Raw genomic sequence first — 14,076 nt, forward strand, 5'->3', positions numbered from 1 at the left:
GCCCCGAAGGGAAACGTAAGTAACAAACCTATTAAAAAGCATGATGGAAGCATAAGGTTGGCTGTGACTGCGACAGGCTGCGGCACAGGGGATTTCTTGGAATGAGCCTGAATTCTGGCAAGGCCAGTGCCTTGGTACACTTCACTGGAGCTGGCAAGCAACTGTCTCTAGAGACTGATGCCTGAGCATCCTGGGCTGGGAAAGAGCTGCTCCCCATAACAGGAACGGGTCCCTGCAGGGAGATCTCTCAGCCTGTGGAAATATCTCTGCTAGAGCCCTTTCTTAACGCGCTCCAATACCATGGTGGAAAACAGGAAAAAACAACCCTGAAAGGGCTGCTGTGAGGTGCATTAAATGGTTTGTCCTTCTGCCTCCAGTTTGTGGGGAGGTTTGTTTGTCCCCCAGCAATGGGAAGGTGACCCCGGACAGTAACTGAAGATGCTTTTCAGTATCTGAAACGCTGCAGTCATTTCCCATTTGAGATAGGAGACGATGAGACATTGCACCCTGGCCACAGCAGTGTGGTAACTCTGAGCAAAGAGTGATTTTGTGGCACAACACACTGAAGACACGTTGACTGTGTGGAGCCAAAGCAGGCTTTGTCAAGGCAGAAAGGTGGGAAGGACAAGAGCAGGGAGCACTGGGGAGGGGAACAGACACAGCAGACATTGGCGCCGCTCTATTAGCTAGAGGCAGGAGAAAGAATGAGGTATTTAATAAAGATACTCGCTCAAATAAAATCCCTTCTGAAAGAAAGCAGTATTTAGAAATCACTCAGGGTTGCATCTGCTTTCATGACTTTGTCACTGGGGTAAATCTATTCATCACAGCCATGTATTAATGAATTAGTTAATTAAGTGGCCCATTATTTAATAACACAGATTGCAAGTGTGATGAAATAAAAGTCCCCTTTGTAGCTAGAGGCACATCTTTGCCAATAAGCTAAGCAGTTCATAGTTAATTGGGTGTGTTTGCTGTCTGACACAGGCAGAATTTGCTGAATTGCAGGCAGTTTATTTCCAAGGTTATTGCTTACACTCATCTCTGGGAGCTTGTCAGGGCCTCCAAGCCCAGTAAGGTTAGACCTAATAAGCTGTCCAAGGGCAAACACATGTAGAAATGCTCAGACTCATTAACAGGCACCAGGGCACCATTGTTTCTGAATCAACACTGAATTACCTATTGGTTTATGCTGCCAGGTGCAATGCTGATAGAGAGGTTGGCTTATTAATAAGCAGTAAAGCCTTGGAGACTCCAGCTTTCTGTGATATTTAAAAAGACAAGGACATAACAGAAACATGGACTGGGTGTTTGGCATTGATATGGCTTCCCCAGGTGATCTTGGGAAAGCTTCTTGATTTACATCTACACTGGGACATCTCAGAGTATTCCTTGGTATCCAGGTCAGGGTTTGTGCCTCAGCTCCACATTAGGAACAGATTTGTGGGGCAGCAATGCTCACCTTTACCTTGGTCATCATGTCAAAGATAGCTGGGTGTGAAGGTTGGAAGGAGGCCTTAGCTTGCTGGTCTACAGGGGCCGGAGTCTGGGGGACAGTGCACAGCATTTCTGTTTCAACAGTCAGGTGAAGCTTTAGTCTCTCTCTGCCTCAGGTCATGATGTGCAAAACAAACCTAAGAACTTTTCCCAGCCTTGCATGGGAGCTATAAACACTGTAGGCTGCTTAGGTACTACGATAATGGGAGAGGATGAGAAGAGGGAATAGGTATCTAGGAAAAGTTTAGAGACCATGAGTATTTTCTCAGCTAAAAGATTGTTAATCTCAATAAGATGGCCAAATTCCAGTTCAGGCATATGCATTTCTAAGTTTTCTTTGGGTAAATTATCATCTCCACAGAACTCTGGCACTTGAAACCAGACATGCCTCTCCCACTAGTCCTCCTGCTGTGATTCTCCCCCACCCTCCATGGTTTTGTTCTTTTCCCCTTCACCACCTCCCTTCCGACTGAGCTCTCGTCTGTGATTTCTCCCTGCTTTTGCTCCTTGAAGCAAGTCTGTTCATTATTTATTAGCTACCATACTCTTATACCATCTGTCTCAACTCATTACCCATATTCAGTTTGTCAAATTGACCTTTTATGGCCTTTCTCTGGAATCCTAATGTGTAGTCTGTCCCTCCTTATATAGCTTCATGCTGCTAAACCATGCTTTCCAACTCCTACTGTTAAACATTCCTCTCTATATCTCACGAACACCCAACTTGCTAGTCTGTGTCCTTAACTTCAGAAAAGCTGTTTATTCTGCTTGACTGATGCTTGTTCCTTGCTTCATCTGCTACACATTCACTGTGCCAGCTTGCTGCAGCACATACTGTCTTAGATATGACCTTTAAAGCATCTGCACCAACAGAATATCAGGCTTTAAGATATAATCTCCCTTTAATAATCTGGGGGACTTTCTGTCCCTTAGTTCATAACATAACATGGTGGATTACAAGTTAAGTTCAGCCCACAGCCACTTTGCTGTGAGAGTCACCACCACATAAGGCAACGGCATTTTAGCGCCCGATGTGCTGGAAACCAGAAATCTCCCCCAGTGCTCTCGGGATGGGTTAGTATGAAAAAGTGTAATGGCATTAGAGCAGTACAGCCAGATTCTTACTTAACGTAAATCAGGATAGTTCAATTAAACACAACTGAACTATTCATGTTCATACCACGTCCAGCTCTGCCTCCAAATTCATGAGCTATTGTAAATGCCTCATCTTCAAACATTATAGCATCTCTTCACAGAAAAATGTATTGCTGTAGCAAAGTAATGCAGGGCTCCAGGACCACATTACACAGGAGGTATTTTGCCGTGGTGGGACAAAATGTACACAGTATGCGCATATACAGAAATGTGTAAAAACCACCACAGATCAGTAGAGATTATCCAGAAACTGTAAAACGACTTAAGTTCAATAGACTCTGTAACAGAGAATTTTGAACTAAAATGCTTTCTCTGTTAAATAATTAGTATGATCTGCTGGTAGCACCCTAAATTGCTTCAGTTCTGTTTTCCCTGCATTTCTCAATATACCAGGGCTGCATTAACACCGATCTTCCAATCTACAGCGTAGGCAAAGTGAATAAATGAGTCCTGTCCCAGAGACCCCAGCAGCATCTTAGAGCGATTCAATGATTTTTATACCGAACAGAGGACTTTTACCCTGTGTATCCTACCTATGCTGCAGGGGAGCAATCATTAGGTACCATCTGTACTGCTGAAAGCCATTCTTTGAACCAGATGATTTCAAGTCAATGACTTTCAAATATCTTGCTCTTCTTTTCACTCACAGCTACTAATACAGAATCTGTGGCACAGATAGCTTGCTTAATAAGCTCCATGGAGAGTTTTTGAACCTGTGTTACATATCTATCAAATAATTTCTTAATAATAAAAAAGTCGTCTTAGGAGAAACTTGTTTTTATCCTGAGTTTTCACTTAATGCAGCGCTCTCCTCTGAAGCCACAACAAAAGACACCTCTTTATCCAGAGTTCAAAGCAAACTCTTTTTAAGGTGGGCCCTGCTACAGACTTTAATTTTTAAATCTCTTGTCGTCCAGACCCAGTTAGCCTCCTGTAAGTATTTGCAGCCACAGTTGATTGTTGTAGCCATTAACACATAACTTTACACCTGAAAACCATATATTGACATGCCCACACACATAATCACGGTGTCTTTGGTAGCAAAGTAGCTCCTTTTTGCTTCCAGCTACCATGTCACTGATTAAGAAAATTAGAAAACTCACATACCCACCTTGGTTTTTCTGAACAAGAGCAGAAAAAAGACCTAAGAAATTACATCTGGAGCTGACATTCCTCCAGATGCAAGGGGTTTCCAACCTGGGACTGTGATATAGTCCTCCCTCAAGAACACTTAATGACCATGGTTTCTTTTGGACATTAATTGCAAGGACAAATTTTACCTCCAATCTTGTGAGAACAGAGAGGGAATAGGAGGAATCTGAAGGAATTTTTTTCCTAGTGGTGTATATAGAGCTCCCTTACCTGTCTACAATCATATATAAACTTGCATTCCAAGGACTGACCTGTATTTCCAAAAAAGAGACCAGGTCTTCAGCTGATTAAATCACACTGATTCATTGGCCAGTGTTCAGATCTGAGAACATCCTACTGGAAATTCCCCAGGGACTCGTTTCTCATCACCACCATCTGGTTATGCTATTTGATAGAAAGGCAAAGTAAGGAAAGTGACTGCTGAAGACCTGCAAGAGATGTGACCTATTTTGATACAATCACCCCTTTAAATAGCAGTCAATTTTAATTTTTTTTTTTTTTTTTTTTTTTTTTTGACTGAGTGATGTTCCCCACAGCCAACTTCTTCCAAAAGTGTTTCGGAGTCCTGTGCTCTGAGACTTTTCTCCCTGTCTGGTTATTATTTTGGCAGTGAAATAGAATTGCAAAAAGTCAAGCAAGAATTAGTAAGGATTAGGGCTGAGCTCTAACAGAGGCGGCCTGAGATGGGTTTATAATCCTTAGATATGAAGGCGAGAGCTGCTGTTATTACTAAGCAGTAGGTGTCATCTTTTTTTCCCTACAGTTTGTGGATCAATATCATCTCAGGGCTTCCATCCTTCCCTGTCCATTTCCCCCTTTATTCTGAGCACAATTTGGACCATTAATCCCCATCCTTGCTCCTTGACTTCTGATTTCACTTGGTTTCTACCTCTCTGCATTAGAAGCCCCCTTGTTTCCTTTTTCTAACTTCACTCACATATATATTCTCTCCAGATCTTGCCGCTTTTCCCTCTGCAGGATCCTTGCCAAGAACCCAGCCTTGCCATCTGTCCAGGAAAATGATGATACTGCTCAGCTCTCTCTGGATGTTGAATCGTGTGGCTGCAGCAGCAATGTTAATGTTAGCAAAAAAAGAATAATCAGAGCCCTGTGGAAGAAAAGCCCTTTTCTGCCTCACAGCACAGAGGTCAGATACTTTTAGTCATGTGTGTATAACTAGCACGATTACTTTTCCTATATTATATTTCTTTATATTGCCTTCTTAAAGATGCACCTGAGATAGTATTATATCCACAAGAGTAAATTGGAGAGTTTCTGATGCAATTTTTGTTGACAAAAAAATGCCAGTTTTTCAAAACCTGAATTTTTTAGGGGGGGGGGGGGAAAAATCAATTTCAACAAATGTTTCTAATAAAAAATGGATCAAGCAGCTGACACGCTGGCATTTCTTAAATTAAATGTTTGTTTTTCATTTTGAAACAACTCTCCATGCACTTGCTTTTTTTTTGGTGCCAATGAAATGGGCAACCTTTTGCAGTATAAGACAAAACATTTTTAATGGACCTGATCTGAAAGTATTATTTTTGTGAATTATAGGGTTGCAGACTAATTTTTTTTTTAATTATTATTATTTATACTCGTTGGAAAGAGGGAAAGTTTCAAAGTTCTCCTGAGGGAAAATAGCAGTTTTCTTGGTTAAAAAAAAAGGCTAGACTGCAAGGGTTCAGTGAAAACTTGACAAGGACTCTGGGCAAACCACTTACTTTTCCGGGACCTCAGCTGTGAAGCAGGGAGCACAGGGACCTCTTTTCTCCAATTTCTGGTTTATTTAGGCTTTTGGGGGCACAAGTTGCCATCTATTCATATAACCGCAGCTGCAAGGGGTTTGAGCAACCAATCTGCAAGTCACAACAGAGGAAGGCTGTGCTGTTCCCATGTGCAGTTGAGAGGGACACAAAAATGCCAAGAAGCCAAGTGACAGACCCAAGGGTGCTCAGCCTGCAGCAGAGAGCTGTGTCTCAGGCACTGCAAGACTTCACCTCCACCTAGCAACACGGTGATCAGACCTTGCTACAGTCTTCAGTCTGTCTAATAATATTTGTGCAATTGTTGGCTGCCTGAAATCCAGGATACTGCTCCCCTGGGAGCTGTGAGTTAAGCATCTCAAAAATCTGGTCCTTCATGCATACAAATGGATCCGTTAATTGCATGCTTATTAAGAGTCTGAGATTGGAACTTCACAAAAACCTATCTGCATCATTTCCTTTCTCCTTTCAGTGAGGAAAATTTCCTCTCAGGATTTTTTTTACAGTCAGCTTTGTGACTGCAGAGTGTCCTTATGGTCACTGTAGGATCTGGGCATCTTCCCGTTGCTGCCAGCAGAAAGCAGGTCTGGGAGTGAGGATGTTTTGCTAGAGGAGTTGTCCTTCAGGCAGAACATTAAACTGCTCTGCCATCTGTTTTACAGGGATTATTCTGGTGAATGCTAAAGATCCCTTGAAAGCATTTTTATAGTGTCCCTGTACTGCTCCTTCTCCTTAGCATTCATATAACCTCTCCCTTCAGCTGTTGACTCTGAGAGCTTTCCCTTTCTGAGCATGCAAAGAGAAGGATCTGGATTTCAGCTCCTAGCCTTGGCTCTCTCCCTGCTGCATACATATGTGCACCCACAGCTCCCTTCAGCTCTGGCTCCCACAAAGCAACAACCTTGCTCTCTTTACTTTTCCAGAAACTCCCTCATGCCCCAAAATTCAATATATTTCATAAGAAATCACCTCTCCATAACTGCCCTGCTCACTAATTTGCTATAAGGTCTGCTTTCTGATAGAGCTCAGCTCTAACAAGCCCTGGACTCCTGTACTTTCTTCATTTGGTGCCAGGTACAAGGAACTCACCCTTACCTGCATCCCCTCCAAGCTCTGCTTCCCTTCAGCCCACAGTTTATCATCTGAGCATGCCAGGCACCTCCCTTATATGCTCTTTCACAGGGGCAAACGCAGGTGTTAAGCTGCTCTTCTTAAAGGTTCCTTTTCCTAGAGTAGATACCTTTTCTATTATGAGTATATCCAAGACTTTAGGTTATTATTTTAATTTGCAGAGCTCAAACGACTGAATTCCTGGCTAAGCATGCAACATCTGAGCTGACTAAAGAGCTAAGGAGTGCAAGAAAACTGCAAAGTGAATAGTGTATATTAAACAGTTGCTGTTAAATAAATTAGAGCGTGCAAGATGCAGGACTAAGTGAAGGATGCTTGCTAGCATTAGGATAACTGATGAGATAGACTGGTGTGGAAATAAGATTATGGTAAATATCAAGCAGAATATAGAGGAAAAGCTCTAGTGCAAAAATTACTTAGAGGGGAAGAAAAAGCAAGGTAATGTACTGAGAAATAAGTACTGTGCTATGGAGAATTACAAGGGAGGAAAGGAACTGTATTCCCAGGCACTTTAGGGTTTTGTGTCCACAGCTCAGTTTAACAGGCTACTTTGGGGAGACCCAGAATGAGACTTTCCTGCCTCTGCCCCTCCCTACCTGCAGACTCTGCCTTATGGAGTCTTGCATTTGTCGTGTGTTTAAACCTCGCTTGCACGTCTCAGAAAGGTAGCTGTCAGTTTAAAAGGGCCCAAGGTTGTAACAGGCTCGATGTGATGTGTATATTTGTCTCAAGCTCTCATGCATCACTGTGAAGGGTAATTATAGCAATCCAAGCCTGCAATCTTTATGAGAAGTCATGATTTCGCATCTAAATGCGAAATGGGGCTGCTAATATGAGTAAGTGCAGCTCAGCTTGAGTGAAAGGGTGTTAAAGAATCAAGTCTAGAGTGAATCAGCCTGTGCATATGTGGCAACAAAAGGAAACAAGTAGTTTGAAGTATCAAAGTAAAGCACTCAAGAGTCCTAAGTTACAGCCTGCCTCTGGGCACTGCTCCTTCTCCTCCGGTGATCCCAGAAAATATCCATCCTACAAACTGAATGGGAACCCAGTGACTATTATTTACCACGACCTTTTTTCTGAATTACACATTCGTCCTGATACAGGTGGCTGTCACTCATCTATGAGACTCGTCAGCTCATGCCATTATTTCCTATGCTGTCCAAGATGTAAGTGATCCCATACGGTAAATAACGATCTTTGTGTATCAGTGAAAGAGCACGGATGCTTCAGTAGGTCTTTTCTCAGCTTGTGATCTTCTTTGGTCCTGTTATTGTAGGAGGCAAAGAGCCCAGGTTCCAGCCTTGGCAGCTCTTTAATAGAGAATGAAAAGATTTCCAGTGCTTGGTCTTCAAGAACATACTTTCACCTTTTGAAAAAGTAGGTGTAAGGCCAGGGGTAAGATCTGTGGAGGCCCAGAATCTGATCAGTTCTGTTATTGATCATTAGTATTATTATTACTTCGTTTCCTAAGATGAGTTTTCAATCCACTTTTGTAGCAACCAGAAAGGGACAAAAACAGTGAAGTCACTGTGGTTCCTGCTCCGACGTTTGATGTCACTTTGAAACATAACCTGCCAACACATGATATTTAAAGACTTCGAAAGCAAGGACTAATGTTCCTTAGCACATATTGTTCTTTTTTCTTTTTTTTTAAAAAAGGCCCTTTTCCCTGCTTTTCAAAAGAAAATTTGTCTCCGTGGAACTACATTTTTACTGCCTGGGAGAACATGATGTTCAGTCATGACACAAATCTTTGTGTAATCAAGAACATTACTTCAAGACTGGGGGGTGCTGAGACTCAAAAGTACTCTTGGATTTTTTAACCATCAGCGGTGACACTCCAGCATTGAAACAGGAGCTGTAAAACCCACCTAAGTGCTTCTGGTGGCTGTCAGAGGTATTAACTCCCCTGCACAATAACACCTCCATTGCGGATGCAAATACTTCTCTTTACTGCTACCTGCACTGTAGTCTCCTGATCCTTCTAACCTGATCAGGATGCCTTTGGGATTTTTTTAATTATTTTTTTTTTTTACTTTATTGATTGCTCTTTTTCAGCCCTGGAAGAATGCCCTCCTGCCTTTTTAACTTCATGCAAAATGTATTGTGTGATTCAGCATAAAGAAAGGGAAGAGGAAACACGTTGAATGCAGCGACAAATGGCAGAGGGCTCAGAGAAAAGGAGGAAGCTCTGGCAGGGCCCACAGGGGCCGTGTTGTAATTATGTGCCATAAATATATAGCTAGCTAAACAGAAATGCAGGGGAAGCTTTTATGAAGTTTCTTGGAGCAGCTCCCATGAACGGCATAGGCAAGGCACGGCCATGACTCCACGCAGACAAGTCAAGCCTCTGCTCTTTCCTTATCCTGAACATTTGGGCTGCCAAAAAATCACAGCATTTGCAGAACGAATGATGCCCTTCTGAGCATTTTGTGAGAGTGCTTCTACTGAATTTCTCCTCTGAAGTCATTTTAGCTGCATGCTGTTTAAACCCATACTGTCTGCCAATAAGATCCTGAAGTGCAGAGGTAGCACTGCCACTTACAGTGTGTGCATTTGTGTACACTTCTATAGGTCAACTGACTGTGTAGGTACCAACGCCCACATATACACACACATGTGCCTGCCCACGTCATTTCATAGCTCATTTACACTTTATTTAGGCAAGTAGCTCAAAGCTTAAAGTGAAGTCCACATTTTGTGCATGCCTACGCTGTGCTGGCTCCTCTAGCGTGACTCTACTCAGTTTCCCACGTGAGTCTCCTTTCAAACTCCGTGTCTACAGCTGTGTGCGGCAACAAATGCAGGAGAACACTGGAGAGCCAGCTGGCTGAAAACTGCTTGAAAAATAATGGAAATCAGGTGTCCAAAATGAGAATGTGTTTAGATGTGACTTGGCTTCCCTTGGTTTTCCCTGCAGAGAACAGTGATTCCGTATTAGCTTTGTTTTTTGCTCTCTGTGAAAATCATCCTCCGTTGATGGTTAGATATGGGAAGAACAGAGCTTGGTGTGACTTTTGGTGACTTTATCTTGGCAGACACTGCATTTTAGTTGTACATCTGTCATACAGACGGAGAGACACTAGGGAAAAAAAGAAGCCGTTAAATAAAATTAAGTTTGGGATCTGGATGAAAAAGACAACCAAGTTCCTATTTTGTGTCATTATGATGTTAGCCAGTTGTAGGTACCAGGGATGAGTGTGCTCTGGGTAGATGGACAGAAACATATTTATCAACCTGAGAGCTCTGTTCCAGCAACCCAGCTCAGTACTGTTCTGCTCCCTGTAGCAACCAGCACCACATGTGGGTGGCAGGACTTCTGGGAACGACAGAAATTGGGACCACACATTGCTTTACATTCTGCTTTAGGCTCCCACTTAACTTGGTAAATTTTAATGCTCTTTTTTGTTCTGAAGCTTTGGGTTTTGATGATGCAAAAACATTCCTCCAACACTCTGTTGCCATTTTTTTGCAATGGAAAAACCTGTATTCAAAATGTGGGGCATTAAACTCAATGCATGTGTGCTTGCAAGCTTACTGCTGTCTCATTGCTATTGTTTCCTCTTTCTCAGGACATGACCTTCACCACCACAATGAATCAGGAAAAACCTGTCAAATCCTCCTAGCTCCCTGGCTGTGCAATTTGCTGTTCCCTTGCTGTTCACCAGGCAGCAGCTCTTCCCACCCAAAGCACAGAAGAAGCCAGCAAGTCACAAATGACAGCTGAAAAGTGAAGCGTTATCAAAAGCTGTGTGAGACTCTGTCAGAGAGAAACTTTAGATAGGAATCCTCCTTCTGAGCCTGGGAAGCTGTGTATCCCTTCAGTTCCAAAGAACAGAGAGAAGATATGTTCAAGTAACCAATACCAGAAATTGTACAAATCAATACCTATATTACAGTATCTACACAGAGTGATCTACAGCATTTAGAAATCTCCATTCAGAATGGATGATGGATATAGAAACACAAACCTCTATCAAGGGGGCAGGGAGGCAAACCAAGTCTCAGATGACTACAGGTACCAGGATGGTAACTATGAAGGGTATGCACCCAATGACGGCTACTATCGTGGCGGGGATGAGCCCGCTCCTGAAGAAGATGCCCAGAGTGATGTTACAGAAGGCCATGATGAAGACGATGAGGTCTATGAGGGGGAGTACCAAGGGATCCCGCACCCAGATGACATTAAAGAAAAGCAGAAGCGAGCTCCTGCCGTGGCTGATGAGTACAGAGACCATGCTGACCTTATGGCAGAGAGGATGGAGGACGAGGAGCAACTTGCCCACCAGTACGAGAACATCATTGAGGAGTGTGGCCACGGACGCTTCCAGTGGACCCTCTTCTTTGTTTTAGGGTTGGCACTGATGGCAGATGGGGTGGAGGTGTTTGTGGTTGGATTTGTTCTTCCCAGTGCTGAGAAGGATATGTGCTTATCCAGTTCGAACAAAGGGATGCTAGGTAAGTGCCACTTGCAAACAGCTCTTCTAACGCAGCAGACAGTAGCTAGAACATCTTTTTCTAGTGACCAGCTGATTTCAGGATCTTCTGGTGACTCTCCTTTTGTATTGTATGTCATGCATAGTGATGGCTGGGTGGATCTGACTCAAGAGGGGTTTGCATGGTGCTGAGAAGGCGGCTACTCAAGAGCAGCAGAATTGCACCACATCTAAGCCCACCTTATGAATGTGCTGTGGCCCCAGTACTGGTCACTGCAGGCTGGATCTGAACAAGGCAGCTCGCAGTCAGCAGGTCCACAGGGCAAAACCCATAGGGATGTTCAGGGACAAATAAGTGAAAGGTTAAAGGCAGCTTTTCCTGCTTGAGGACCTAGTGACTCAGATTTCAATCCTTTTAGAAACTGAATTGTAATGAGAAGTCCACAAAGCAGTACTGCTTTGTATGTATGATAGTTATAAAAGATGGGTGTCTGTTTGATCTGGATCACTTTGCTGTTACATTGTGGCTGCTGATGCTGCCCTGCTCTCCAAAGTTTTCCACTTTGGCCAGATTCCCCTTTTCTTCAGCCCAAAGTCCCAACTGGCAGATCGGTTGGGTTCTGCAGTCGGTTCCTTCTGCACACTAACTTCTTGGTCAGAGCAGTTTGCTAATACGTCCTGGGTCAGAAGTAGCCTATGGAGGTTTCTTCTTAGGTCTGTGGAATGCAATTGATGTGCTGCATGGGGATTAAAGGCTGAGGCTACTGGCAACATCCCTTTTGCATCACCATTGACACCTCCCTGTGGTGAAAATACAAAGCCTTAGTTATTGTGAGTGAGACTGGGTGGAAAGGTTTGGATGAACAATTTTTTCCCTTGCACATTATAAGTCAAAGATGGCAAAGTCTCCCAGATCTGCAAGAATCAGGAAAGCATCCAACATGGCCCGTAGTGAGAACCAGCCGTGCAATAGTACAGCACATCTGGAAGGAAAATAAAGTAGCTCTTGGAAGAACTGCTTTAGGAGGGGGATAGTGTATCTGGAGAGACATGTACCAGGGTTGTAGGGGAATCATCAGGGCCTGATGGTATGAACCATCAGTTCATACATTCTGGCCCAGAAGCCCTGCCTGATGCAAGGTAAATGCAGATTTTGGGTTAGATCCCAGCCCTTGACTCCATTCTATTTGCATTATTTTCATGTGACAAATGCGATAGATAGTTATCCTTATATAGACCTCTCATCTTGGTGTACTGATATCCTGGACACTTTTCTCTTCTGTTTCTTCTTTTTTCTTCTCTGAACTTGAAGGTGTTTATTTCCATAATTAGTTAGTTTTGTACTTAGTTTTGTGTCTTAAAGAGTTTGCTAACTTTTTTTGCTTCACAAACCACTTAAAAATTCTAGCTCGAAAGATCTCAGGTCAGGTATCTAAAAGCAAATTGCTCACAATTGGATCCTGATTTCAAAGGGACTTCTGAATTCACCAGGCTGGGTGCCTTTCCAGTGATGAGACCTTTTATGAAAAGCAGGTCATTTATTTTGGTGATTACATGAAAGCTGAAATCTTCTGAAACTCTGACCCCATAAATATCTATCTCCATAGAGCTCAAGCTCTGGCAGGCACCTGAGTCAGAAAACTTCAAATGTCACAAGAAAATCTATCTTTGAAGTATTTCTGGCCCAGCCACAGGTGAAAATGAACAAGAAATCTCCCAAGAGAGCTTGTTCTGCTTTTTCCAGCTCAGCATTTGCAAGGCTGAAAGTTCAGAGTGTTCTGATAAGCTCTGAATAAGCAAGGAGACATTTGGGTCTGTATCCAACCCCAGCTCCAGCCTCCTGCACATTAACCATCCTAATCTGGAATTGCTGATTAGGGGAAGAGCACTGTTCTTGCTGCCTTTCCTGCCCGCTTTTAAAGACAACTTTTGAGAACCTGGTTTTGCAGAGCAATTTTCTCTGTCCTTAGCTTGTTTGTTTGGGGGATCTTCTCTCAAAGCTTGTATTCACAATATTTTGTGGCTTAAATATGAGGAAAAAAAAGAATTTTCCTAAAAACAAGAAAAGTTGATTCATCTTAGTTTGAGGCAGAGAGGAAAGTGGGTATTTATGGTAGCACTCAATTGTTACTGATGGGCATTGTACAGGAGGCAGGTCTCTGATTCAGTCCATCTTATTTGTTAAACACGCTTTTGCGTCTGCTGGATATTTCTCTGCTGCAGTTTTCCTCTTGGATCTGAGGTTTGTGAGATGATCCTTTGTGAAAATGAATTAAGCTTGGCTTAGAAAGCTTTAGATTGCAGAGCGGTGCACTGATACGAGTAATGAATACCCAAGGGCATCAAGAAGTGAGGGTGTGAGGAGGCTGGCGTGGGTACAGGGCTGCTGGAGGGCGTAAGAGGGGAAGAGTGTAGATCTCTGGGTCTGGAGAGGAGGAGGAGAGCTTTCTCCCAAACTAAGGGCAGCAGCAGGGAGAGGAGGATGTTGGAGGTTTGGCGGGCAGCAGGGCAGTGCAGAGACACGAGGTTACGAGGTTTGGGTGCAGACCTGCCTCCAGCACAGCCTGGTGTCCCAAGTACTGCCCCTGCAAGAGGGTTTTATCCCTTTTCTGAGCAGCTGTGGGTACACGGTGTGATAAAGGACAGCCAGATATCAGCTCCTGAAGGGAAAGGCTGGGGAAGTGCTATTGATGGAAACAAGAACATAATCTTCCTCAAAACCTTTCCTGGATTAGCTTTAGCACCCATCCAGCAGCAACTGGAAAAAGATGTCTCCTAACAAGGCTCAGAGCCTCCAACACATGCTCATTTCCCTCGGGGTTTCCATTCCCTCAATGGTCTATGGGTTGTGCTATTGCAAATTGATCTTGCTAATACTCAGGGTTCAATGATACTTATAGGTTGACTTGGCACAATAATGGGTGGCAATCAAAGAGCTT

At 43.3% G+C, this 14,076-nt stretch overlaps 1 protein-coding gene across 5 annotated transcripts in view; it reads left to right on the forward strand.

The window, feature by feature from the left end:
- The window catches only part of SV2B (synaptic vesicle glycoprotein 2B), a 66,289-nt gene that overhangs the window by 26,527 nt on the left and 25,686 nt on the right, over positions 1 to 14,076 (forward strand). For 2 of the 5 annotated variants that reach the window (XM_076347964.1, XM_076347965.1), the window contains exons 3-4: positions 4,783 to 4,951; positions 10,274 to 11,159. In XM_076347964.1, coding sequence (XP_076204079.1) covers positions 10,646 to 11,159 — 514 coding nt within the window. In that variant the 5' untranslated portion in view covers positions 4,783 to 4,951; positions 10,274 to 10,645. Of the gene's footprint in view, positions 1 to 4,758; positions 4,952 to 10,273; positions 11,160 to 14,076 lie in introns of all 5 variants that reach the window. The other 3 variants (XM_076347962.1, XM_076347966.1, XM_076347963.1) reach the window with 2 other exon arrangements.

The sequence above is a fragment of the Aptenodytes patagonicus genome, chromosome 10 (assembly GCF_965638725.1).
Source record: "Aptenodytes patagonicus chromosome 10, bAptPat1.pri.cur, whole genome shotgun sequence".
Classification (NCBI taxonomy): Eukaryota; Metazoa; Chordata; class Aves; order Sphenisciformes; family Spheniscidae; genus Aptenodytes; species Aptenodytes patagonicus.